This window comes from Galeopterus variegatus, unplaced genomic scaffold, assembly GCF_000696425.1.
Source record: "Galeopterus variegatus unplaced genomic scaffold, G_variegatus-3.0.2 Scaffold2402, whole genome shotgun sequence".
NCBI classification, from domain to species: Eukaryota; Metazoa; Chordata; class Mammalia; order Dermoptera; family Cynocephalidae; genus Galeopterus; species Galeopterus variegatus.
This window is the reverse complement of record NW_007728513.1, coordinates 434,794-460,801: the sequence shown is the minus strand read 5'-3', so window position 1 is coordinate 460,801 and position 26,008 is coordinate 434,794. Positions and strand designations below refer to the sequence as shown.

At 40.4% G+C, this 26,008-nt stretch overlaps 1 protein-coding gene across 1 annotated transcript in view; it reads right to left on the bottom strand.

Moving 5' to 3' along the window:
- The window catches only part of CPEB3 (cytoplasmic polyadenylation element binding protein 3), a 126,265-nt gene extending 110,156 nt beyond the window's left edge, over positions 1–16,109 (bottom strand). The window contains exons 1-2 of the mRNA XM_008581608.1: positions 16,074–16,109; positions 12,343–13,349 (exon numbers count right to left, since the gene is read on the bottom strand). Coding sequence (XP_008579830.1) covers positions 12,343–13,338 — 996 coding nt within the window. The 5' untranslated portion in view covers positions 13,339–13,349; positions 16,074–16,109. The remainder of the gene's footprint in view (positions 1–12,342; positions 13,350–16,073) is intronic.
- Between the last annotated feature and the right edge of the window lie 9,899 nt (positions 16,110–26,008).

Here is a 26,008-nt window from a genome sequence, read left to right as displayed (position 1 = left end):
AAAGGAAAAAAAAAAAAATTCTTACGTTGAAATTTAATCACCAATGTGATAGTATTAAGAGGTGGGGCCTTTATGGAAGTGATTAAATTAGAGAGCTCTGCCCTCATGAATGGGATTAGCACCTTTATAAAAGAGACTGAAGGGAGTGTGTTTGCTCCTTTCGCCATGTGAGGACACAGCAAGAGGTACCATCTATGAAGCAGAGAGGACTTCACCAGACACAGAATATGTTGGCTCCTTGATGCTGGGCCTTCCAGGCTACAGAACTGTGAGAAATAAATTTCTATTATTTATGAATTATCCAACCTAAGGTATTTCTGTTACAGCAGCCCAAAGGGACTAGGACATTCACTTAACCGACTTTCCAGATTAATCCATGAGTTCTATCTTCCTTATAAAAAATGTCCATAGCATACTCAACACTCATGACCAATAAGCCCATAAATTTCTGCCTCAGCAGGTGAACTGCAAGCTTACTTAGAGATAGTGGGAATTTGTCCCCAAACCTTTTTAATGCCAGTATTATTGCGACTGTGTAATTTAGTCAAATGTATGCAAACCAATGAAATAAAAGCCAAAAAAATTATTGATGAAAAGTAATTTGAATGCTTTGGAAAAAGCTAACTAAAAGAGGAACCAGGGCTGGCCAGTTAGAGCCCAGTATTGATAACACCAAGGCCAAAGGTTCAGATCCCTGCATCAGCCAGTACCAAAAAAAAAAAAAGAAAAGAAAAAAGAAGAGGGATCAGATCCCATTTATTTAAAAAGGTCTCTAAGTAAGGCAGAAATTCTCTCAGCTATGAAGAGGGATAAAGAGAAATTTTATAAATGCCTAAGTTTTTAAAATCTTTTAAAGGTTTCCTGGGTACCATATAGCAGTGCTTTTACTCTATATCTGTCGTTCTTAACCATTTTTGAATTATGGACCCCTTTGGAAATTTAATAAATGTCACAGCCTACCTCTCTCCCTAGAAATGCAAATGAACACACAACAGGCAGTTCTGGTGGCTCCTGTACCCTGTCCCTACCTCTTTACTAAAACTCATCAACCTATGGTTCTATAGATTCCAAGCTTCAAAACATTTCCCAAGTTTATACTCATTTAAAAATTAAGCCTTGTATTTGGTTGTGCAGCACAACCAAATTCCATAAAGTCTAATTTCAACTTTGCTAAGACTTTATTTTTTATTTTTTTTAAAGATGACTGGTAAGGGGATCTTAACCCTTGACTTGGGTTGTCAGCACCACGCTCTCCCAAGTGAGCTAACCGGCCATCCCTATATAGGGATCCAAACCCATGGCCTTGGTGTTATCAGCACCACACTCTCCCAAATGAGCCATGGGCCAGTTGGGAGATATCTCAGACTGGCTAACAGCATCCATTGACCTCTCAGTGAGTTTAATTCAACTTAAATAATAAAGGATGCCAGGTTTCATTTCTCTGATTGCCTGTGATCCTCCCATATGACTGACTGGTTAGCAATTCTTTATAGTTCTTTGCAATGCCAGGCTATAACCCACAAACAAGATGTCTAATCAGCTAGCACATACTCTAGTTCTCAGGGTATAATAAGAACAAATCAGGCTAGAATCAGAAAAAGCTCTTGACTTAGAATGGTAGTTATTTTGGGGGCCGGCCCGTGGCTCACTCGGGAGAGTGCGGGGCTGAGAACACCAAGGCCCCGGGTTCAGATCCCATATAGGGATGGCCGGTTAGCTCACTGGCTGAGCGTGGTGCTGACAACACCAAGTCAAGGGTTAAGATCCCCTTACCGGTCATCTTTTAAAAAAAAAAAAAAAAAGAATGGTAGTTATTTTTCCTCTCAGATGTAGTATTCTAATGAGTAATCCATGAAGTAATCTATCTTAATAAGGTTTGCCTTCCCACGCATTAAGAATCACACAAAAGTATGGGTGGATAAGAGATGTCAAACAGCTTTCCCTTCTGAAATTCTTCCACTCTAAAACCCACCTGGTTTATGAATCACGAAAATTCTAATCAGCCACTATGAAGCATTTTTACCTTTAGATCATTTTCCCCAGCTGCCTAAACCAAAACCTTGGAAGTCATTCTAGAAAATTCTCCCTTTCCTTTATTCCCTACATCCAAGTAATCACCAATCCCTTGCAGTACGCCTCCTAATTATTTCTCAATTCTGTCCCTTCCTTTCAATCTCTTTGGATCTTCACATGTTAACTTGTTTCCTGCTTATGTCCAGTCCTGACAATTTATACTCCAGAGTGATTTTTCTAAAACAAAGATGTGATCACTTCACTCATCAACTTAAAAGCCTTACAATATGGCTATGTTTCTCAGCTTAAAAATCCTTCAATGTCCCTACTCGGGAAAGTTGAAGGCACAGAATGCTAGAATGCCTTATGTGATCTTGCCTCTACCTACTTCTCCAGCCTCAACTTTCATTTGCCTTACCCATAACCCGAATATTAAGCTCTCTCAGCATACCATGTTGTTTCTAGCTTGTGTTGTATGTAAGCTGTTCCCTCTGCTTAAAAAAAAAAACTTCCTTGCTACAACCCATTCCCCACTCCCTGGTCTGCCTATGGAACCCCACCCATTCAACTCTAAATAAGGCATTAAGATGCCCAAAGATGTTCATGACAACATTATGTTCAATAGTTAAAACTGAAAACAAGGGGCCGGCCTGTGGCTCACTCGGTAGAGTGCGGTGCTGGTAACACCAAGGCCGCGGGTTCGGATCCCATATAGGGATGGCCGGTTAGCTCACTGGTTGAGCGTGGTGCTGACAACACCAAGTCAAGGGTTGAGATCCCCTTACCGGTCATCTTTTAGGGAAAAAAAAAAAAAAAAAAAAACTGACAACAATATAAATCCTCCAAATATAGAAACATTTTTGATAAATAATGGATTCCTATGATGGAACATTATGCAATCAACAAAATAAACACATTATACACACACATAAAGAAGAGATATTTGGCAGGGAATACACAAAAACATTAAGAATACTTATCTCTGGGTAATAAAATTATAGGCAATCTTTTTTCTTTCCCTGTGTTTTTCCCCCTCAGGTTTTAAATAGTGAGCACGTATTACTTTCAAGATCAGAAAAACTTTGAAAATATCTTAAACTATTAAGACTTTTCTGGAGGCTTCCCAACCACACACACAAACTTGATCATTCTTCCCTCTGATTCAAGTACACACTCTCCTTGTTGTGCATACCACACTGTTTTAAAGCTTATCACCTTATATTTTAATACATGCTGTCAGGGAGTTGTCTGAGGACAGGGAATGTCAGCTTTAATCCCTAGTGCCTAAGTACTGGTAGAGGCCAGTTAAATGTTTATAAAATTAAGTTACTCTTACATTGCTAGCTACATGCAAATGACCAATACATGCCTAATCAACCACTTATAAATGTAAATAATTAACACATTCAACAACTATTTACCGTGTGCCTAAAATATCCCAGCCCCTGGGAACACCTCAGTAAAAAGGTCCTTGCCCTTGCAGAGACTACATTCTAGCATGGAGAAACAAAATGAAATAAACCAGCTTGTTTTGGAGAGTGATAAATGCCATAAGGACAATGTGGGATAAGGGTAAACAGGGAAGATCTGGAGAAAGAGTACAACATCAAAGGCATATTGAAAGATGGTAAGTGACGAGATCAGAGGCAAGCAGGTGTAGAAGAATGGAAGAACTGGGGCTGGGGCTGGCCCGGTGGCGCACTGCTACAGTGCACCGCTTGGGAGCGTGGCGGTGCTCCCGCTGAGGGTTCAGATCCCACATACAGACCGGTTCCCGCTCACTGGCTGAGCAAGGTGCAGGCGCAGCACCGAGGTTTGCGATCCCGTTGCTGGCCCCCGTCCGGTACGGGCGCGACACTGAGGGTTGCGATCCATTGCTGGACACCAAAAAAGGAAAAAAAAAAAAAAAAAAGAATGGAAGAACTGGACCTGGAGTGAAGACTTGAGTTTCCATTCCTACTCTTGTTACCTTAGTAGTTAGCTAATATTCTGAGTCTCAATTAGGATAATAATCCCTAATTCACAAGAACATGTAAGCATTAAATAAGATAACTCATGTAAAAAGGGTGGGGCCAGTGCTTGGCACCCTGGTCCCCCATATTTGTGTTAGCTGTATCTGTTTGGAGAAGGACATCAAAATAATACCCAAAGGCTGGATTATGATTTTGAGCAAAGATGCCAGAAGATACTTCATGTAAATCCTATCCCTTTGATCAGAAAATTCTATAACAGTTAGGTGGTTAACAAAAATACCATCTATGCTATTCTTAATTGTTTATCTGACCTCACCTCAGAATTTTACTATTGGTTACAACTGCTTTAAACAATGATGTGGCAAAGAGTTGAACAGTCTACCCATAAAATCAAATGCAGACACAAAAACAGATTTTTAATAAACGATCCAAAAACTGTCCCTCAGCTTTTCCCCATAATCTCATAAACTTTACTGGTCTTCACTATTTTTAATCCTCTGCATACATATGTTATATTTCTGGTCCAAAAGAGGAAAGGAAATTTTCCACACCAGACTGCAAAAGAAATGTGCTTTGGGGTACATTTACCTCTTGTTTTCTTTAATTGCTGCTTATCTGAAACCTAAGATTAGAACTCCTAGAGTTTGAGTAGGGGATTAGATTGTCAGATCACTAAAATGTTTACTCTGAAATATTCCCATCACTAATAAGTCCTCAAACCCTATCATATCTTTAAGATAGAAAATCCTTTGCCTTTTATATCTCTGCTTTCCAATTTCACATGCCTGAAGTAAATGACTAGCTGAATGGTCCTAGTATAACTTGCTCTTTTGTCAATCTCTTAAATCAAAGAATTCTCTCCTTAATATCTCTAAATGTAATTTATCAGAGTTATCCTGACCTTTCTGGTCAATTCTATTATTAATTACTTGATTGGGGAAGTTAGAAACAAACCAAATTACCATGACAGGATAGATTAACTCCAAAAGAATGAGCTGATCAACAATAAAGAGGTAAAGAAAAATTTAACTCATAGGATATACTGTTCCCATTTACTGGCTGTCATAAACCTTTTATGTCAAAGCAAGAACCCTGCTTACTCCTTGGCATCCCAAACCTACAAATACAGAGTCACAGCCCATGGGGTGTCCATAAAGACTGAGAACACAGATGTCTTACATTTTTACAAACTGAAGATGTCCTTCATGATATTATGAACATCGTGTGTGTGTGTGTGTGTGTGTGTGTGTACACAGCTGGCCAGTACAGGGATCTGAACCCTTGATCTTGGTGTTATAACACTGAGCTCTAACCAACTGAGCTCACTGGCCAAGCTTCTTTATGATATTATCTGCATTCACCTATTTTTCTGTATTCTATAGATACCTTGTAGAGAAATACTAGAATGGAGAATCTGTCTCAAAAATGTTAAAGATACTATATTGTACAGATAAAGGACAAAACTGTAACAATTTGGGATTAAATGTTCATTCATTCATTTAAAGGACACCTACTAAGTGTTAGGCACCAGCTTACTCGGTAGCATTGACCATTCAATTAGCTGCACTGAGTTACTGAAGTTAGGGAGTTACTTTTTTTCTCCTGCATTTGATCTTGACCTTGAAATGAATTTAAATACTTGAGGAATGAAGCTATTTGGCTGTATAATAATATTATGCATACCTACACAATACATAATGTTGTCTTCTCTTTGTGTATATTAATTCTATGATCACTAAAACAATATAAAAGCTGTTTGGTGCCCATTTCTGTTTCTCTCCTCTGAGGTCTGCTAACAAGGATTTATATTATGATATTTATTATTTCTGAGAGTTATATAACAGTGCCTTTGGGGAGAGAAAAGTAGGCTTTATTAAGATTCTAAGTTATTATAATATTATAATTCACTAATACTTTTCTATTTCAAGTTAAGTCAAAATGCAAATATTAGAATGGTTTCACATTAAGAAATTTACATACCGACACCTGTAAAGAACACTAAAGGATGTGAAAACTAAATTGAGTGGAACCTAAGTATAACAGGTGAAATGGGGTATTTGAACCCCCACAGAACAAGCTACTCACAAGGTATAAAGACCAACTGTGGAAAAATTCCTTGTGATTCTGGCTACTACTGCAAGCACAGCAACCTCCCCCAGGAAAGCCCTCTTGAAGCTGTGGGTATATAACCTAAATTCTCAAGATCCAAACTTCGGCTGGGCTTGCTGGTTGCTCACTTGGTTAGAGTGTGGTGCTGATAACACCAGGGTCAAGGGTTCAGATCCCCTTACCAGCCAGCCGCCAAAAAAAATAAGAAAAAGCAAGAGCCAAACTTGGGGCTTTATCCTGAATTCTATCTCTAACAACCACACTGTCCCCTATAAGAACAAGGCATGACCTCCAGGGAAGTGGTGGTAAGGAGCCTTGGTATCTCCAGAACTAACAAAATCAACAGGTTGTAGCAGTCAAGAAATTAAGAGTTCAAGCATTTCTCCAATCACCAATTAAAATGTTCGCAGAGCAAGAAAAACTCTTACACTTGCACTGGTGAGTCAGCCATAAGCAAAAGCAGATAGTCACAAATCTACACCATTCTTGTGATATAAGAATATGTCTATTAGTCTCCCTAGCCGTCAAAGCAGCATGACTGGCTTTCTAGAATAGGCAGTCACATCCCAAGTGCCTGTCGATGCTCTTCTGTCCAGGCTGGACACATCTTTCTAGCTGCTATTTCAAGATGCCATCATCCAGTATTTAACTCTGCACTACTGAATATCAACAATATTTCCTCTATTAAATTCTAACTTTAACCGCAATTACGGTAGTTAGGCAGGCATCCAAAAGCTATTACAGTATTCTTATAATAGTATCTAATTCAGAACATTTTGTACACAGTCTCTTATAAAGCAAATCTAGAAGTTAGGCTCTCTTTCTCTCTCTGTCTCTCTTTCTACACCTTTGCAGGTTGGAAAAAAGAATCACTGGATAAGTGACTTGACCCCAATCACCAGTGACAAAGCTGGAACAATGACTAGTGTCTTCCTCATTCCAAGCTTCAAGCGTTGTCCACTACTGTTTTCTCTCCTCCTCCTAATTCTCTTTACATAGTAAAACCCACAAGGCTTAATCAAACTTTCCATATTGCAATAAATAAAGCATAATCTTGATATCCACAGATCAGAAACACTACAAAACTCACCTGAGCAACAACAAGCAGTTCCAACTGGACAAGCATTATGCCTTACACAGCTCTTGAAAGACAGCAAAATAGGCTAACCAACAGAGAAAGCTATATAAGTAGAAAATTATGTCTTTGTCAGAGGATACCTAAAAACATTACATTTCTGAGAGCATACTTTCGTATCAACACTGCAAGGTCGTGAAGAGTTTATATAAAGCTAACCACTTTTCAACATGCAATTTTGAAGTATAGTTTATATTATTAAATTAATGTTTTCAATAGCACAGAAAACCTAATATTTCCTAACCAACCCCTCTTTTAAATAGAATAAAGATAATGTGGCTTTGCTGGCATTCACATCAACCATGTCATAATAGGTCTGAAACAGTTTGCCGGGTTGGGTGGACCTTAAGTGGTTTTGCATTACAGCAGTAGTTAAGAAACCAGCTAGAGAAGAGTCTATAGTTTTAAATCTAGGTCATACTATCCTTATTCAAAAGCAAGCATAAACTAGACATTTATATTACTTCCTGAAAAAATGCTTTTTAAAAAAAATGGGGGTGGCGCTAGCTCAGTTGGTTAGAGCGTGGTGCCGACAACACCAAGGTTCAGGGTTCGATCCCTATACTGGCCAGCTGCCAAGAAAAAAATGTTTTTTAATAAAAAAGAGCATACACTAGTTGAAAAATATTAACGTTTCCTAAAAATGTATTATAAATAGGTAAATTGGTTTTTAACATCATTTATATTCCATAAATTAATATAAGGAATTTCTTCCTGTTATTCATAATCCACCAGCAAAATTAACACTAAACTACATTTAACTACACTTATACCAGAAAATATAAAATTTCTTGTGATCACTTTTAACCTAGGGGTGGAGAAAAGAGGAGAGGGATAAAGGCAAAGATGCAGACAGAAAGGAAATCTGAATTTTTTTCCAAATATAATATCCAAAAATATACAAAATAAATTAATAGGGAAAAAGATAGACAACTGATGAATCTAAGTGGTGGTATACATATGGTCACTGTATTTTTCTTCCTCCATTTCTACAAACGCAAAATATTTTAAAACACAATTTCCATGGTATCTCATAAGGTCAAGTATAGATTCAGTTCAGTCTCCTGTTCTACACTGCACTGTTAACTGATGTCTAAGAGGTGGTACAGCCAAAGGGGTAGGAGCTACCAGCTCTGGAGACAGATTGCCTGGATTCAAATCCCAATTTTGCAGTTACTGGCTGTGTGATCTTGAACAAATACTGTAAATGTACTAACTGTCAATTTCTTTGTCAGTATAGTGAGGATAATAGTCCTCAAAGGAGTTCCAATGAGAAATTACACGTAAAGTGCTTAACACAGGGCTTGCCCATAGGTAAATTCTGGATTACTACATTATCACAGTGACCAAAGGCTCTGATCCTGAGGGTAGCATCAGATAGGAAAAAAAAGAATAAGTGGCATTAAGTGTAAGTTTGGGAATATTTAGACTGCGTTATATTACATGCTAGTATGCCATCATACAATAACCTCTTCACAATCCTGAGGGTACAGAAAAAAATAACAAATGACATTACATAGAAGTTTTGGAATTATTCAGGTTGTGCTATAAGAAAAATCTGTAATCCATACTATGATAAGATCATGCAGAGCCTCTGGTCCCCATTACAATAATAATAATCATAATCCAACATTTATGGCATACTTTACTATGGGCCCGGCACAGTGCTAAACACTTTAATGTGTAGTTTCTCATTTGAACTTGTATGAAGCAAGAACTACTATTATTCCCATTTAACAGATGACAAAATTGAGGGTCAGTGTGTTTACATAATTTCCTCAAGATTATGAAGCCAGTAAATGGCAAAGTCGGAATTTGAATCCAGGCAATCTGCAGCCAAAGCCTGCTTCTGACACAAACTATCCACTTAAATTTGGGCAAGTCACCTCACGTTTGGAACTCTGATTTCCTCCTCTATAAAATGAGCAGAGTGGTCTGGAATAGGTCCTCCCAAAAGTTACTTCTCTGGACAACAATGCTATTTAAGCCAAAATTCGTTACATACAGAAAATATCTCTGCTCTAGTCTTTTCATGTACCTGGGTTCCCTGTCTTATATAAATATAGAATGATGCATATGTATAATTCTCCCAGTGGAATGCCTTATTGTTTTTGAGCTCTACTGCTGAAAGGTACATCACCAAGAGGCATCAGCCTGATAGAGAACCTCACTAGGTAGTTCTATTACTAAGTCCTTTCAAATGGAGTCCGAAGAGAACCTGATTCAAAATGAATTCTACCCTACAGCACTAGTGCTACAGTAAGTTAAGCACACATAAGATTAGCAGAGCTCTAGGACCTGAGTTACTCTACCTCTCAGGACCTCGGTTTCCTTATTTATAGAAATAAAGTGGCTTTTAGATACAAGTAATCCCTAAGGAAGCAGCCACCCCACCCCAGGGAAACCAATCAACTTTATTAGAATAAGGAAGCATGTATAGTTTGAAAAACCACATTCAAATACAGTTATTGCTTTTATAACATAAACCACGTAAGTAAATCTCCAAAAAAAAAATTCTATTGTGTTGGTAGGAACTGCAAAAGAGAATTAAGAAGCACTGCAAGGGGGCATGATTTTTTTTTTTTAAATATTAAGATACATCAGAGTAGATCACTATTGAAAGCTCCCATCAGTTCAGAGTCTGTTAAATAAAAAATAAAGTTGGTGTCCTATGAAATAAACTCTTCAATTTAAGAAAAACCATATTTTCCAAAATAATTTTTTTTAAAAAGTCATCAGAACTACTTATTTTCTTGCTTCTTTAGAAAAATGATTTATATAAATGCACAAACACAAAATTCTGCATACAGGACTTAAGGTGGCTTTTGTTTTTTAAAAATACTTGATATAGTTTATCAACACAAACCGAGCCTGATAATATTCCAAGTGAAAGCACAACCAAGTTACTCCTCTGACTCTAATATTGCTTTAAAACCCTAAAGCTCCATTTAAAGTAAGAAAATGGAATGAGACAAAGCACATGTGTTGCTGAAGCCAAATTAATAATGACTAATTTTCAATCAAATCTCTCCTCCTACAAATCTTCTGGCCATTTTTGCCTATTAAATAGTAGCATCAGGGATGAAAAGACAAGAGACCAAACTCATTCCACTATATTTGGCTCTTATTAGCATCACAGATAAATGGCTTGCTGAAAAACAATCCCCATACTACTAGTCAATAGCAGGTTTGGGGAAATTTTGTAGATTTAATCTCTCCCTAATCCCCATTTCAGGAGATAATTAATCAAAAGCTGGTTGTATTCAGATTCACCTCCTAGAAAAAGATAACTAACTAGATCTGTCTACATTATCAGCTCCCAACCCCCAAACCTCCCTATAATGTTTTAGGTTATCCTCTAAGACCAGACTTGGGTAGGGAGTGTCAGAATCAAAAGACAGCTTCTCCTACCAAATGCAGCCTCCATGCCCTTCCCTCTGAAAATAAGCACATAGATAAATTCCAGAAAGCGGATTCCTCTTTTTCTCTACCAAACTAACCCCATCTTGCAGCGTCTCTTAATTTTATTAAAATACGAACTGTAGAATAATGGGAAGAAATACACCTTAATATTAAAATCTTCCATTCCTGAAGGATCCTGTGAAAATTTGGTAAGATCCTCTCTCATTAAAAACTCGTATACACAATTTAGAGGTTTCATGGACTCCCGTGAAATGTCAAGGTTAAAAATCATTGCTGTAACCTAGAGAGTCATGTTCTTCTCAATAACCCACCTTCTCCTTCATGGATGGGAGCCAACCCAAACATCTGAAATGTAAAGAGCAACAAAATGAAGGCTCCAATTGCACCTGACACTTTAAACTACCTCTGTCAAACTGTCAGTTCTGCCATCTTTCAGCACTACTCAGCACTGCTCAAGGGATTTCTATTTCATTTCCTTGACCACCCAAACTGGATCTTGTCCAAAGCTCTCCCCTCTCCCCTTCTTTTTTAACTGAGCTTAAAATTTTATAGCAAAATCAGTTTGTAAGTGAAAGGTAAGTGCCTGAGAGCAAAAGCCCCCAGGGAACACACGCCCTTTACCACCCCTTTCTGACCCAAGATGCCCAGGACACTGCCAACTGCTGCAGCCATGGACTGGACCAGAAAGCAAGAACAGAAATAAGAACATTCTTCATTCAACCTTTTTGTCTGGGGCACTTCCTGGGTTTTTCACTGGCATTTAACACAAGACACAAGACTCATTTTTCATTAAAATTGCAAGACTTTCACTGCTCAGTTTCAAATGGTGTAACTGATCTGCACTGTCTTCTTAAATAACCAAACTGATGAAGGACACTGCAGCTTTAAATATTTCAGTGCTAGCTAACAAATAGACTCCATTGCAATATGGCTCTGAAGGTCGCGTCCCATTGTCTCTTTTCTCTGAAAAAAAAAAAAAAACACACAAAAAACCCAATTTCTAAATCCTTATTCTAGGTAACATGGAAAGAGTTGCCCCTTGAATTTCCACTCTTCCATCTCTGCCCCCTACAGAGTTCCGGGTATTTACTGGAATCTCACACTCATACTTTTCCCGGCAGGGGCAATATGCTGATTGTTGTTAATGATTCCATCACCTTAGTGAGACATAAACACATGTGTTCACATTAGTTTAATTGAGCATATGCAACTGTCTGAAATAGCACCACTCAAAGGCTGTTAAGCTCTTTAAGAGTAAGGCCAGGGTGGTTTGGGTGTGGACGGCTTTCAGGCGGCACCCTGAGCCTGGGTTGCATAACGTGAAATGTGTAGCTACTTAAAATGATAGGAACCTCGGCCTGAGACTATGCCGGCACCTTGCCATACATCTGCAGCTTTACTTGTCAAAGTCAAAATCATAGACACAAGCATAGCGGAGGAGAAAATAACTTAAAAGAAAAAAGCCCTTTTCTACCCTGACAGGACGATTCCTCAAGCAGTCACAATGTTCCCCCAACCTTATCCCCCTGAAGGGAGCAGCCTCAGTGAACTGAACGCTTTGGAAGAAGAAGTGGAGCTGGACATTGCTATCCTTTTTAAAGAACAAAAACGGGTGAATAATTAAAAGTCAGGCGAAGAAGCAGTAAAAGAGGTAGGAGGAAGGCATGTACAGGTGCACCCGAGCATTACCTGAAATGGCAACAGATTGTTACCATTATCGGTCCGAAAAGCATTATCCTCCATCCAGGACTTAGAGGTGAGCGGGGCCGCGCGAGGGAACTTGGGCGGCGCGATCACATTGCTGGAGAAGGGCTTTTTGAGCGGCGAGATGGGGTTAAGCGGGGAAGGCACCCCGACACCTACGCCCACGCCCACGCCGACCGCCCGGCGAGGGTCCCGGCCCGCCTGCAGGCCGCCCCACGGGTTGGATGGTGCGCTCCAGGCGGCATTCACGCTTTGGTGCGTGTTCCAGCTGGACGAGGCCGATGAGGCGGCGGCGGCAGCGGCTGCAGCAGCCGAAGACGAGGACGGCTTGCTGGTCATGATGGGCTGGTGGCCGTACGCAGCTGCTGCGGCGCTCCTCTGCGCGTAGGGCGCCTGGCTGGGGCTGGCGGGCGACCGGCGCTGCTGCTGGGGCTGCGCCTGCGGGGGCTGCGCGGGCTGCGCCGGCTGAGGCGCCGGCGGCGGCTGCTGGTGGTGCTGGGTCTGGGCCAAGCCAATCTGCGGGGAGAAGGTGCCTCCGAAGACTGGGTTGACATGGTGCGGGAAGTTCTGGAAGAGCATGGTCCCGTTGACTGGGGTGATTCCCTGGAAGAAGCTGTCCTCCACCGCGTTCGTGGTGCCCGTGGACCAGGTGCTGCCGAAGGACGGTGACAGCGATGCGCCCGGCGCTGCGGGCTCCTGAGGCGGCGGCGGCGGCGGCTGCTGAGGGGGCTGATGGAAACTCAAGCCCGGCAGGAGCGGCGATTCCATCTGCATCTTGTCCGGGCCGTTGGGGGCCGGCGGGGCCGCTGCGGGGCTGAGGGCCGGCACTGCGCTGCTGTCCTCCGGCTTGGGGGTCTCTGAGGAGAGGGGCGTGGACGGGGCTTCGGCTGCGCTGGGCTCGGTCTGGGGCTGCTGCTGCTGTTGCTGCCGCTGCTGCTGGGGCTGGGTTTTGCTTTTGTCCATCAGTAAATCATCCTGCATGGTTTGCGCAGCTGAAACAGGAAAAAAGAGAGACGCGTTATTGTCAATGTGATCATTAATACCCCTCGCTGAAGCGGGCGAGTGTTTCACTTGCGAAAATCCAGTGCCACCGCTACTAGCCAATTGCAATGCAAATCCATAATCTCCCATTTAGAAGAACAGGTCGGCTGGGGGGAGGGGGGCTCGCGGAACGTCTCTAAAAATACTGAGAGCGTCTTCACCCTTTCTGATGTCTTGGCTTCTTTTCTGTATTAGTGAGAGAAGTGCTTATAAAACAGAAAGACAGCAATTTCGCCACGTCTCTTTTCCCTTCACCGGAACTCAGAGCGTTCGCCCTGCAATGAGAAACTGATTCTGGTTCCTGTTTTTTCCCAAGCACCTCCCTCCCCCAGTTATTTGCATACGTCAATAAATACTGCTGCGTCCTTCAGCAAGGTTAAAAAAGACACCGCACACACGACCCTTACTTCCCCCTATCCCAGCTCCAGCACTTTACAAAAAACAGCGGTCTTGATTAGCAAACTGACCTCTTGCTTGGTAATTGTTTCATTTAGCTGCAGCGAACCACGAGGGAAGAAATCCTTGGCATTTGTTAGGAGAAGGACTCAGCTGCACAATCATTCTCTGGCCTTCCAGTAGCTGCAGCTACTCCATTTTGTTAGGAGACATAAAACCACCGTTTTTAAAAATGTAAAAACCTACTGAACCGTTTGGAAGTGCTTGCTTCTTGTTACTCTAACGATTATGGTTTTATTGCTTATTCTCCAATTTTCATGTCTCCAGTTCTGCCGCACGAGAGATTTCCTGGCATCTCAGTGCTTCAGGTCTCAACAGGAGCCTGAGAATTTCTCTGCAGCGTGCAGAAATGCTTCTGGTTGTATTTGAGATGGCGGGGGGGCGGGGGGGCGAGATCGGAGGGGCTTTTTAAAAATCCCTCTGAGATTTAAGTAGACAGTCAAGATAATTCTGGGCTTGCCAGATTTTCATTTTTGAATCGTGCTGCTGCCTTGCCTTGAGCACAAGACTTTGGCAAATACATAGAATCCATTCTCTTATCACTAGTATTAGCATTAAAAGACTATGGTTTGAAGACCCTGAATTACCATATGCCAGCAAAAGTGTTAAAAATAGAGGATTACAAAGTCCCAAATTCTCACACATTGTAATTATAGTGCATTGCCATCACCGCTTCATTTAGCCATATAAGGAGTGTATGGTATTTTCCATTTCTCATAGGTCTATATTCACCTCTGCCATACAGCCTGTTTTCTTATTCAAGGATGAAAATAGTAATCACTCAAAAACAGAAGATATCCATACATGTAGTTATCCTTGAGTTAGCTTGTCCTTTAGAACATGTTAATTGCTTTAAATATGTGAATATTACAGTGCTGAGACCCTGAAAACAAACATTTTGAAATGTTAGAGGAGCATAAGACCAAACATATAATTATTTTTAGATGATTATTCAGTATAATTGCAACAAAGTTATTAATATATTTAATGCAGTTACTTAACTCAGATAGTTGGAGAAGAATCTTAGGACACTTGTGAAAAAGCATTCAGATACACACAGAAGCTCTGCCTTTGAACATCCTCATGACAGTAACTATCATAAAATAAATGTATTGGAAAATGGAGATATTGCCACTCTTAACTATTAAGCAAAAGATGTCAGACCAAGAAATGGGAGTAAAAGTAGTTCTATTTTATTAAAGATTATCATTAAAATGGTTAATTAATATATTTCATTTAAAAGCTTCATACACAAAATAGTGGGCTCAAGGAAATGCTTCACAGCCACTTTACTCTCCTTTCTGCTCCTCACTCCCCTGCCTTCCCCCTTAGTCCAGGAAAAAATCCAACTCAATATAATATACATCACAAATTTCCAACTACTACCAATAAACTCAACTTAAGACTGCTTTTATGTTCCTCAGTTCCCTTCGTCTGAAACAATGGCTTTAATCAGTATTGTAAAACACAACACAAAGAGGCATGCGAAGCTTGGATTCAGACAGCACAAAGTTCTACTGCTGCCAAAGAAGATGGTCATAGAAAGAGACATTTTCATACTTGGTTTAAACGGTGCTTCAGTAAACCATTATAATGTGGGATTTGAGTAGCTTCCAGTGAGCTTGAATTGTCTTTACAATAGCCATATCATCATGGCTGAAATAAGCATTTGATTATAATTTTAATATCACCCAGCTTTTCCGGTTACTTGTATCAATGCTTTTTGTTAATGCCTCCAGTTTAAACTACATGCTCTTGTGCTCTTAGTGGAAAAATTAATGCTTTATTACAGAAAAAAAAAAAAAAAGCCAAACAGTAAGCTGGACTCAGAATATTTTACAATGGCTCTAATTAATATGAAAATATTCATTGAATTTTTAAAATGTTATCCCTGGAACACCCATTTCTCTTCTCAATACTCCTTAAAGATATAAATTTCACTTTCTGCATAAATTCACTCTGTCAAGGTCAAAACCCACCTTTAATAAATAAGACCCTTTTAAACAAAAGAGCCATGGATTAAGATAAAATTCACAAAGTTAATAGGCACTGACTATCAGTACTGCTAGTATAGTTTGCTTTTTTGGGGGGGTTTTGCTTATTTATAGCAAAGTCTGAGAAATAGATACCTCCCTCCCCTCCCCCCACCACACACACAATAGATATGCTTTTACATGCAATAACCCAATTTCAAGTAACAAATTCTCAGTAGCAGTTACCTTTGAGTGTCCAGTTTTTATGGATCAATAAAATGAAAAAGTATGTGGTATTTATTTTCTTCTTTCAGGTTGATTATGTGACCGCTCTGGCAAAAGCACTTTGACAACTGTAAGAAGAGAGGGCATGCGCACACAGGGAACTGTGGGGACTGAAGTCCTTCACAAGGTACTCTGACTCCAGCACGTTCAGCCAGGAAAAGGAGGAAGCCTCGAAAATACAGATTCCAAGGGAAAGAGGTTGTGCCCAGATTACATTATATTCTCCTAACCAATCTAATCACAAGTTGTTGAAATGAAAAGTGGAAAAAATAAACTGGTTTGTCAGCTTGATTTAGGAAGCCAGGTTAAAAGAGAAACTGGATTGTACGACTCAATAAATAAACCCAGGAGAGCTACCTTAAATGGTATTAGTACGGTAATGACTGGGTAGCCAGCAATGGGAACACTACCAAAGAGGAAGAGATTAGGGTGAGGAGGAATAAGCAAGGGAGGAGGAACTACTACTGGAGAAACATAAATACTTAAGATCTGACCATACTTAAAAGAAACACTTTTCATATAGAATGAAAAATACCTTAATATAAAATGTGATATTAACTTGGAAGTCAGGTGAAAATAGGTTTCAGCCACAAATTTTTAACATTTTATCCACCAAGATTTCTTTGTATTTGAGTTTTCAATGGTGGGGTAAATCACTTAAGATTCTACGTGAAAAGCTCTGAATCAACCCATTTCCTTATTTTTACTTGTCAAAATGAAAGTTTACCTTGCATTATTCAAATAATGATTAATCAAATAAAATTCAACTCTTTTATACTATATTACTACTTTGTGAAAAAAATTTTTTTTCATCTTGACAGATGGCCAGTAAGGGGAAATAAGGAGACCTGAACCCGTGACCTTGGTATTGAACAGCTGTGCTCCAACCAACTGAGCTAACAGGTCAGCCCAGGTGAAATATTAAAAAGTAATTTGATATATTTAGTATTTCACTGCACAGGACAGTGGCTTCTTTATTCAAGACAAAAAGCAGTGTTATAACACCAAGATCAAGGGTTCAGATCCCTGTACCGGCCAGCTACAAAAAAAAAAAAGATACAGTTTCTATTTAAAAAATTTGTGTGTGTATGTGTATGGTTTTTCCTATTTTAACCTCATGATTCCAAGGTTGGAATCTCACAGCTTATCAACATTAGCTGTTATTATCTATAGCTTCTGAGAGCAATAGTTCAAGAACCGGTTTGCTCACATAGGCAGAAGATAATATTTCTTGTGGGATTTGGTTCAGTGCCATTCACCCAAGGGGTTCAGAGTAAATGTCAGTTGATGACTATGCTGATTGAACTTGGAACTGAAAATGTTAAGCATCATTTAAAACTGGCCTAATTTTCTATTTCTTTTCTTCACCAATTAGAACTATATTACCAGAGACCACTAATTTACAGCATTTAGTAGTCTTTGTTTCTAGTTATTTCTAAGGGAAAAAAAGCTCAACTAACAACTTAAGCAGAAAACGGTCATTTTTAATGAATGTGCCAAAAGATGTGTGCAAAATAACTAAATGTTTACTTATTCCTACTGTGACCTTAGCTTATATTCTCCATTTTTTCTCTTCCTCTATCCTCCTAAAGAAAGCTTCACTTCTGCCAAGGTACTGTACTCACCATTTGCATTACACAGTCTGCAAGGATCAACTCAACGTTAATTTTGTTCCCGAAGACTTGGCTAACCTATCAAACTTATTTTCAAGTACTCTTAGTGTTGGGGGGTGGGGGGGAGAGTTCCCTTATAAAACCCTTGCAGCTTTAAGAAATATTTGAAATTAGTATGTCAAGATTTTACCAATAAAGTAAAAATTTTCAAGTTATTCAGGTGTGCTTGAAATGGTTTTACGTGGCCATTTATTAATCCACCTAACCCCAAGTGGAGGTCTACTAATAATTTACACAATGGAGAAAGCTATGCTTTGGCTCTGACTCTTGGTAAATCATAATAAATAATGAGCACTGCCCATACTTAATGGAATTTTATTGTATTTGAAAATGAACTAATCTTGGGCCGGCCCGTGGCTCACTCGGTAGAGTGCGGTGCTGATAACACCAAGGCCACAGGTTCGGATCCCATATAGGGATGGCCGGTTTGCTCACTGGCTGAGCGTGGTGCTGACAACACCAAGCCAAGGGTTGAGATCCCTTACCGGTCATCTTTTAAAAAAAAAAAAAGAAAATGGACTAATCTCAAATTACTAATGCTCTGGCCAGTTAGCTCAGTTGCTTAGAGTTCAGCCTTATAACACCAACATCGAGGGTTAGGTTCCCTGTACTGCCTAGCAGCCAAAAAAAAAATTACTAAAGCTCAAATGTAAAAAGAAAATAATTCAAACATAAATATCAAGGTTGGGCCGGCCCATGGCTCACTCGGTAGAGTGCGGTGCTGATAACACCAAGGCCACAGGTTCGGATCCCATATAGGGATGGCCGGTTTGCTCACTGGCTGAGCGTGGTGCTGACAACACCAAGCCAAGGGTTGAGATCCCTTACCGGTCATCTTTTAAAAAAAAAAAAAGAAAAAAAAGAAAATGAACTAATCTCAAATTACTAATGCTCTGGCCAGTTAGCTCAGTTGCTTAGAGTTCAGCCTTATAACACCAACATCGAGGGTTAGGTTCCCTGTACTGCCTAGCAGCCAAAAAAAAAATTACTAAAGCTCAAATGTAAAAAGAAAATAATTCAAACATAAATATCAAGGTTGGGCCGGCCCATGGCTCACTCGGTAGAGTGCGGTGCTGATAACACCAAGGCCGCGGGTTCGGATCCTATATAGGGATGGCCGGTTTGCTCACTGGCTGAGCGTGGTGCTGACAACACCAAGCCAAGGGTTGAGATCCCTTACCGGTCATCTTTTAAAAAAATAAATAAATAAATAAATAAATATCAAGGTATAAATGCATACCAAGCAAACAAAAAATTATAGGAGGATCCTCGGCAAGGACAAAGCCCTTCTCTACTGAAATCCTATTTTTTATTTAACCAGAAAAGAGGTGTTTTCTGAAATTTTGTCTTCAGGTCACAGAGCTTAGTCACTAAAGGCAATAAAAAATAGAGTTTGCAGAGTTAACTCACTGAGATATACACAGATCAAATACATTTTTCTGAGCTTCCTTCCTTCTTTTCCTTCCCTACTTACATCTCTAGCTAAGTGTTTATAAGTCCTGAATAGTTGGTGGTTGCTCCATATATGCTTGCTAAATAAATTGATAAGTACACAGACAGATAAAACATAATTTTTTTTTTTTTTTTGTCTTTTTCCGTATCCGGCAACGGATCGCAACCCTCAGTGTCGCCCCCGTACCGGACCGGGGACCGGCAACGGGATCGCAACCCTCGGTGTTGCCCCCGCGCCCCGCTCAGCCAGTGAGCAGGAACCGGTCTGTATGTGGGATCCGAACCCTTGGCGGGAGCGCCTCCGTGCTTCCCAAGCGGCGCACTAGCGCAGTGCGCCACCGGGCCGGCCCCAAAACATAATTTTTGATTATCTAAAATAGCCAACGTTTGAGTAAGTATGAAATTATACTTCATTTAGAAGAGAAGTTACTTTTCAATCAGTAAGGATTGATATGAAGGGGAGTGATATAAAATAGAAAACCATTTTGGCCCTTATGATGTTCAATAGTATGCAGATAAAATAATTTAATCATAAAATAACATTAATTAAGCACTAATTTAACAGGGAACTTTGTTCCTATCTAAGAGTTTATGATCTAATAAAGACAAACACCCCACCCTTCCACACAGAAACTGCTTCTCCAAGGTCAAAATATCCACTTTGAAGGGTTTGTCAGTTTTTTTGTTGTTTTTTTTTAAAGGTGACCGGTAAGGGGATCTTAACTCTTTTTTTTTTTTTTTTTTTAAAGATGACCGGTAAGGGGATCTCAACCCTTGGCTTGGTGGGCAAGACACTTCAAAAAAGATGTTCAGGGATAGCTGGTTAGCTCAGTTGGTTAGAGCAGAGTGTTGATAACACAAAGTTCCAGGGTTCAATTCCTGTACTAGCCAGCCACCAAAAAAAAAAAAAAAAGAAGTACAAATGTCCAAAAAGCATATGAAAAGGCGCTCTACCTCACTAATCAACAAAGAAAGGCAAAATAAAACCAGAATGGCTAAAATTGGGAACAGCAGGCAATACCAAGTGTTAGCAAGGATGTGGAGCAATTCATTCTGTAAACACTGTCGGTCAGAGTAAAATTTAGTATAACTATACAACCACATTGCAAAATCGTTTAGCAGTATCTATTAAAGCCAAATATTCACACACCTTCTGACCCAGCAATCCAGCATCTAGATATAAATCCAGTATAGAGGCAAACATATGTTCAACAAAAGATTTGTTCAAAGCAGCATTATTCATAGTAGCCCAAACCTGGAAACAACCTAAATATCAATCTACAACAGAATGGATAAGTTTGTGATGGAGTTAATATAATGGAATATCATAAGGCAAAGATAATGAATAGACTACAGCTCTACAGAACAACATACATGAATCACATCAACAAAATGCTGAATGAAAGAAGACTGAAAGTTCAGATCCCATACTAGCCAGCTGCCAAAAAAAAAAAAAAAGCCTGAAACAAAAGAGTATATATACCATATAATTACATTTATATAAAGTTATTTTTTTTTAAATGGGCTAGCCAGTATGGGGATCCAAATCCTTGACCTTTCTATTACAAAGTTGTGTTCTAACCATGTGAGTAATCAGCCAGCCCATTATAAAGTTCTAATAAAAGTAACTTATGGTGTTAGAAGTTAGCGTAGTGGTTCCCTTTGCAGGGAAATAGTGATTGGTAGGGAACGTAAAAGGGATTTCAGGGATGACGGTGATAAACTTATGCTGTTTTCTTTTCTTTTTTTTAAAGATGACCGGTAAGGGGATCTTAACCCTTGACTTGGTGTTGTCAGCACCACGCTCAGCCAGTGAGCAAACCGGCCATCCCTATAAGGGATCCGAACCCATGGCCTTGGTGTTATCAGCACTGCACTCTCCCGAGTGAGCCACAGGCCAGCCCCTATGCTGTTTCTTGAATTGGATGCTGTTACACAGATGTATTCACTTTGAAAATCAGAAAACAGGACACTTATTTTTTGTGTACTTTTTTGCATATACTCGTATGTTATATAGTACTTCCATAAAGTTAACAAAAACACATAATATATTTGTAAAGGTTAACTATCTTCTGCAAGCTAAAGGGGGGGAAAAAAGGCACAACCTGGCCAAATAGGAAGAGAGCATTAAATCTGGGTCATCTAAGCTAGAGAAATAAACTGGGGGCTCCTGGTGTGCCAGCCCTGTACTAGAGACACTACCTGTAAAGATGTTTGAAAAGAGTTAAAGTTCCTTGACTTACAAAGAGCTCACAGTCTAAGAGGGGAAAAACCCAATTTTGATTAACTATGGTAAATTAGATATCCTCTAGGTAACCTAGAAAGCTTTTTAAGATTGTTAACCTAAGGCAATTTACAACCAAGAAGTCCACATCCTCTAAGTGAGGACCCATTAAGCAATTCTAGATCAGACTAAGTTTGAGAACAGAACAAGAAAAAGGGAACCAAAAGGGAACCAGATGAGCCAGATACGGTTTGGTGGGCAATCTGGACAGCACCTGGGGTTCCTTATGTTTCTCACTTCTCTGTCCATTAGTCTTGGGTTCATTCATTTATTCAACAATTTTATGACCAGCCTCCCAGTCACAAAGTAGCAATTCCAATTTCACCTCCCTTTTTATTAACCTTGTCTGTAACTTCTAAGAGAAAACTGAGGCTATTAGGCAGTGTATTAGTCAGTGTTCCCCAGAGAGACAGAATCAATAGGATATGTTATAATTATATGAGAGGGATTTATTAGGGGAATTAGCTCACGTGACTATGAAGAAAAGTCCCACGATAGGCCATCTTTAAACTGGATGCCAGTAGCGTGGCTCAGTCCAAGTCCAAAGGCCTCAAAACCAGGGAAGCTGATGGTGTCTTTGGTGTAAGTACTGGAACCCAAAAGCTGAAGAGTCTCGAGCTCTGATGTCCACAGACAGGGGAGAAGAGTGTATCCCAGCTCTAGCAGATCGAGAGAGAGCTTCACCTCTTCCCTCTGTCTTTTGTTCTCTCCAGACCCCAGCAGATTGGATGGTTCCCACCCACATTGAGGTTGGGTCTTTCCCACCCAGTCCACTCAGACTATCATACTAATCTCTGCTGGAAACGCCCTCACGGCCACACCTAAAAAGATAGCTTTACTAGGTTTCTCAGCATTCCTTCATCTAACCATGTTGGCACCTAGAATTAACCTTCACAGGCAGTAATATCTTCAATTTCCTAGCTGCCCACCAAGAAGCCCTCCCTTACAAACTTATCTGTATCCCCTATCATACTTCCTTTTTGTTTTTTTGTTTGTTTTCATAATTCCTTTCTTCCTATCTCAGAGGAAGCTTAGTCCACCTATAGGCCCACAATTAATCCTTCCATCTGTGGTCTAGAGTTCATTCCTTCTAATTTCCTTGAGACCTATTTCACTAGTTTAATTATTCCCAACTCTCTCCCTTCCCATTCCAGACAGGCTGTTTGGAAGAAACCTCTAACTAGCTCTACTCCTAGCTCTACTTCCTCACTTCCAGTTAACTCCCCAACTTACTGCAGTCTGGCTTCTGCCCCTACCATCCCACTAAAATTGCTCTCACTACTTTTTCTTTTTTTTATTTTAAAGATGACCGGTAAGGGGATCTTAACCCTTGACTTGGTGTTCTCAGCACCACACTCTCCCAAGTGAGCCACGGGCAGGCCCTTCTAAGCTTCTTGAGGGTAGGCACTGCACCTTATTTTTTTTTTTTTTTAGTTCCTCATTGTCAGTAGAGTATCTTGCACAGAACTTAGTAATAACAGCAGCTAACAATTATGGAGCATTTACTGTGTATTAAATACAATGCTGGGCCGAGCCCGTGGTGCACTCGGGAGGGTGCGGCGCTGGGAGTGCAGCAGCGCTCCCGCCGCGGGTTCGGATCCTATATAGGGATGACTGGTGCGCTCACAGCACTCACTGGCTGAGCGCGGTGCGGCCGGTCTCAAAAAGGACAAAAAAATAAATAAATAAATAAATACAATGCTAGGTGCCCTCCACATATTAATTCATTCAATCCATGCAATAAAGGTGTGAGGTAAATACTGTTACTGTCCTAAATTGCAGATGACAAAATGGAAACTTGGAAAGGTGATTTACCACCCAAGGGTCATAAAACTAGCGGCAGATCTAGGATCTAATTTCAAGTTTGTTTGATTCTAAATCTGTCTTTTAGTTAGTGACTCATACAAGCCTGAAGGTTCTCTTGGCCAGCTGGATCCATACAGCCTAAGACACAGCTTGGGCCTCAAAGGTGTGGACAGAAGGCAAATTGTGGTTTAGCAACTTTTCTTTCTCCCACTGACACAAAGCTTTTATGTAATGAACTTTGCCTGAAAGCCAACGATAAAGCTGTAACCAAAGAATTCCAAATTCTACCTATGGGCAAGACCCAGTCTCACTCCAGGGTGTCTAAAATCGATGTGACTGTCTTTGAGAGGATGGCTTATCAAAAGAACTGATTTTAGCTTTTAGCCTTCAGGGATTCAGACAGCAAGGCTGGTCCAGGCCTGAGGAAATGGAGAAAACCTTTCTTTGCCACAATCTCTGCTTTGATTGCTAATGCTTAATAGGTTCTGTACAGGCTGATGAGTTATAGGGATCTAAGAAAGGCAGTGATCAGTGTTTCTACCCACATAGTCTTTGGATGTTAGTATTTGAAACCAAGTAGTGTTTGTATAATATCAGTGCCTTACATTCACAGAGGGGGTTAGACTTTACCAAACTCCTTCACCTTTCTTGTCTCACTTGATAGTAACTGCCCTGTGCAGTGCATAGACAGTATAGACAGGGCCCTGACATCCACTTCTGCAGATTTTGCAATGCACCAGAAGGCTAGCCAAGTAGGCAAGTGGAGGCTGAAATCCAACCTGTGCTCTTCTCATCAAGCTCATAAAACCTTAGTGAAGAGCTGCATCTGCCTGGAGAAAGGGGCACCTTTTCCAAATCTCCATAAAGGGACTACTATATAAAAAGGTGACAGCACTGAGGATGGCTGTTGGAATCACCACCTTAGAGATGTGAAAACAGAGCTGGCCGGTTACTTGGTTAGAGCACAGCCTTATAACACCAGTGTCACAGGTTTGGATCCCCATACCGGCCAGCTGCCAAAAAATAAAATAAAATAAAAGATGTGGAAACCCAGGCTCAGAGATGTTACTAGACACAGTTAATAAGTGGTGGACCCAAGATTAGAATTCAAGTCTTCCAGGGGCCGGCCTGTGGCTCACTCGGGAGAGTGCGGTGCTGATAACACCAAGGTCACGGGTTGGGATCCCATATAGGGATGGCCGGTTTGCTCACTGGGTGAGCGTGGTGCTGACAACACCAAGTCGAGGGTTAAGATCCCCTTACCGGTCATCTTTTTAAAAAAAAGAATTCAAGTCTTCCAACTCACTAGTTAGCATGCTTTTTCAACTGTACTACAAGTTTCCCAATGGTTCAATTTTTTTTTCCCCCATTTTTCCCCCCTCTTGTGCTCAGTCGCCCTGTTCTTGAGGTCTCTTTTCTCTACACCATGGTTCTCAACTTGTTGGGGGGAAATGCCTTGAGCAGAATACAATGGGAAAAGAATCTCTACCCCTTTCTGTTCCAAATTCATTTTTATCCCTTCCTGTCTCCACAAAAACTGTATGGAATCAACACCACCATGCTCTGTGCGAAAAAAGAAAAACCTTCTGCTCCCTTCGCTCTGCTGGAAGCTGGAGGGTGCTAGGCCCCTGTGTAGTAGTGCATAGAATTCTAGCTTTTTTCCTTTCTCTGTATATTGGGCTCAGAGATTACACTGTGTCTCTATGTGAATATGTACAGTTAGCATTTACCAACATGTATCTGTCTACTTTCTCTTGTTTAAAAAAACAAAAAAAATTTTAAAAATGGGATTATAGAAGGTCAGCAAAGGGTGGGTTTGAGATCTTTGGGTGGGTTAAGTGGGCATTTTGACAACATGGCTTCTCCTTTGGCATGTTTAATTGTGATGTTTAACGGACATCCTTGAAGTTTAAGATGACACTTTTAAAATAAAATTCTCTCCTAATGATGACTTGAGTCCTGCCACTCAATGGGAGAATCAGCAGAACCTGTAGGATCTTATTTGGAACTGACATTCTCTATTGTAATTTTGTTCTGTTTATTTTTAAATTTTCTTTTTGTTTCACTGGAAAGGAAAAGATGATGCTCAGTTTTAAATGTTAAAAGTGCGGGCCAGCCCGTGGCTCACTCCGGAGAGTGCGGTGCTGATAACACCAAGGCCCCGGGTTCAGATCCCATATAGGGATGGCCGGTTAGCTCACTGGGTGAGCGTGGTGCTGACAACACCAAGTAAAGGGTTAAGATCCCCTTACCGGTCATCTTTTAAAAAAAAAATTAAATAAATAAATAAATAAATAAATGTTAAAAGTGTACAAGTTGCTTTGTTACAATAAAACTAAATGTGTATACACACACAAAAAAAAGATGACCAGTAAGGGGATCTCAACCCTTGGCTTCGTGTTGTCAGCACCATGCTCAGCCAGTGAGCCAACCAGCCATCCCTATATAGGATCCGAACCCGTGGCCTTGGTGTTATCAGCACCGCACTCTCCCGAGTGAGCCACGGGCCGGCCCACCAATGGTTCAATTTAATGTATGCTATCTCTGTCTTCTCATGCTGCGGAGTGGCATCCTCAGCCCCATGCTCTGACCAGCTGAACCAAAATCCAGAGTTTTCTGGCATCGCTCTGTGCTTAAATCACAGCTGTTCTCTTCTTGAGGAAGCTGAGAAACAGATATGT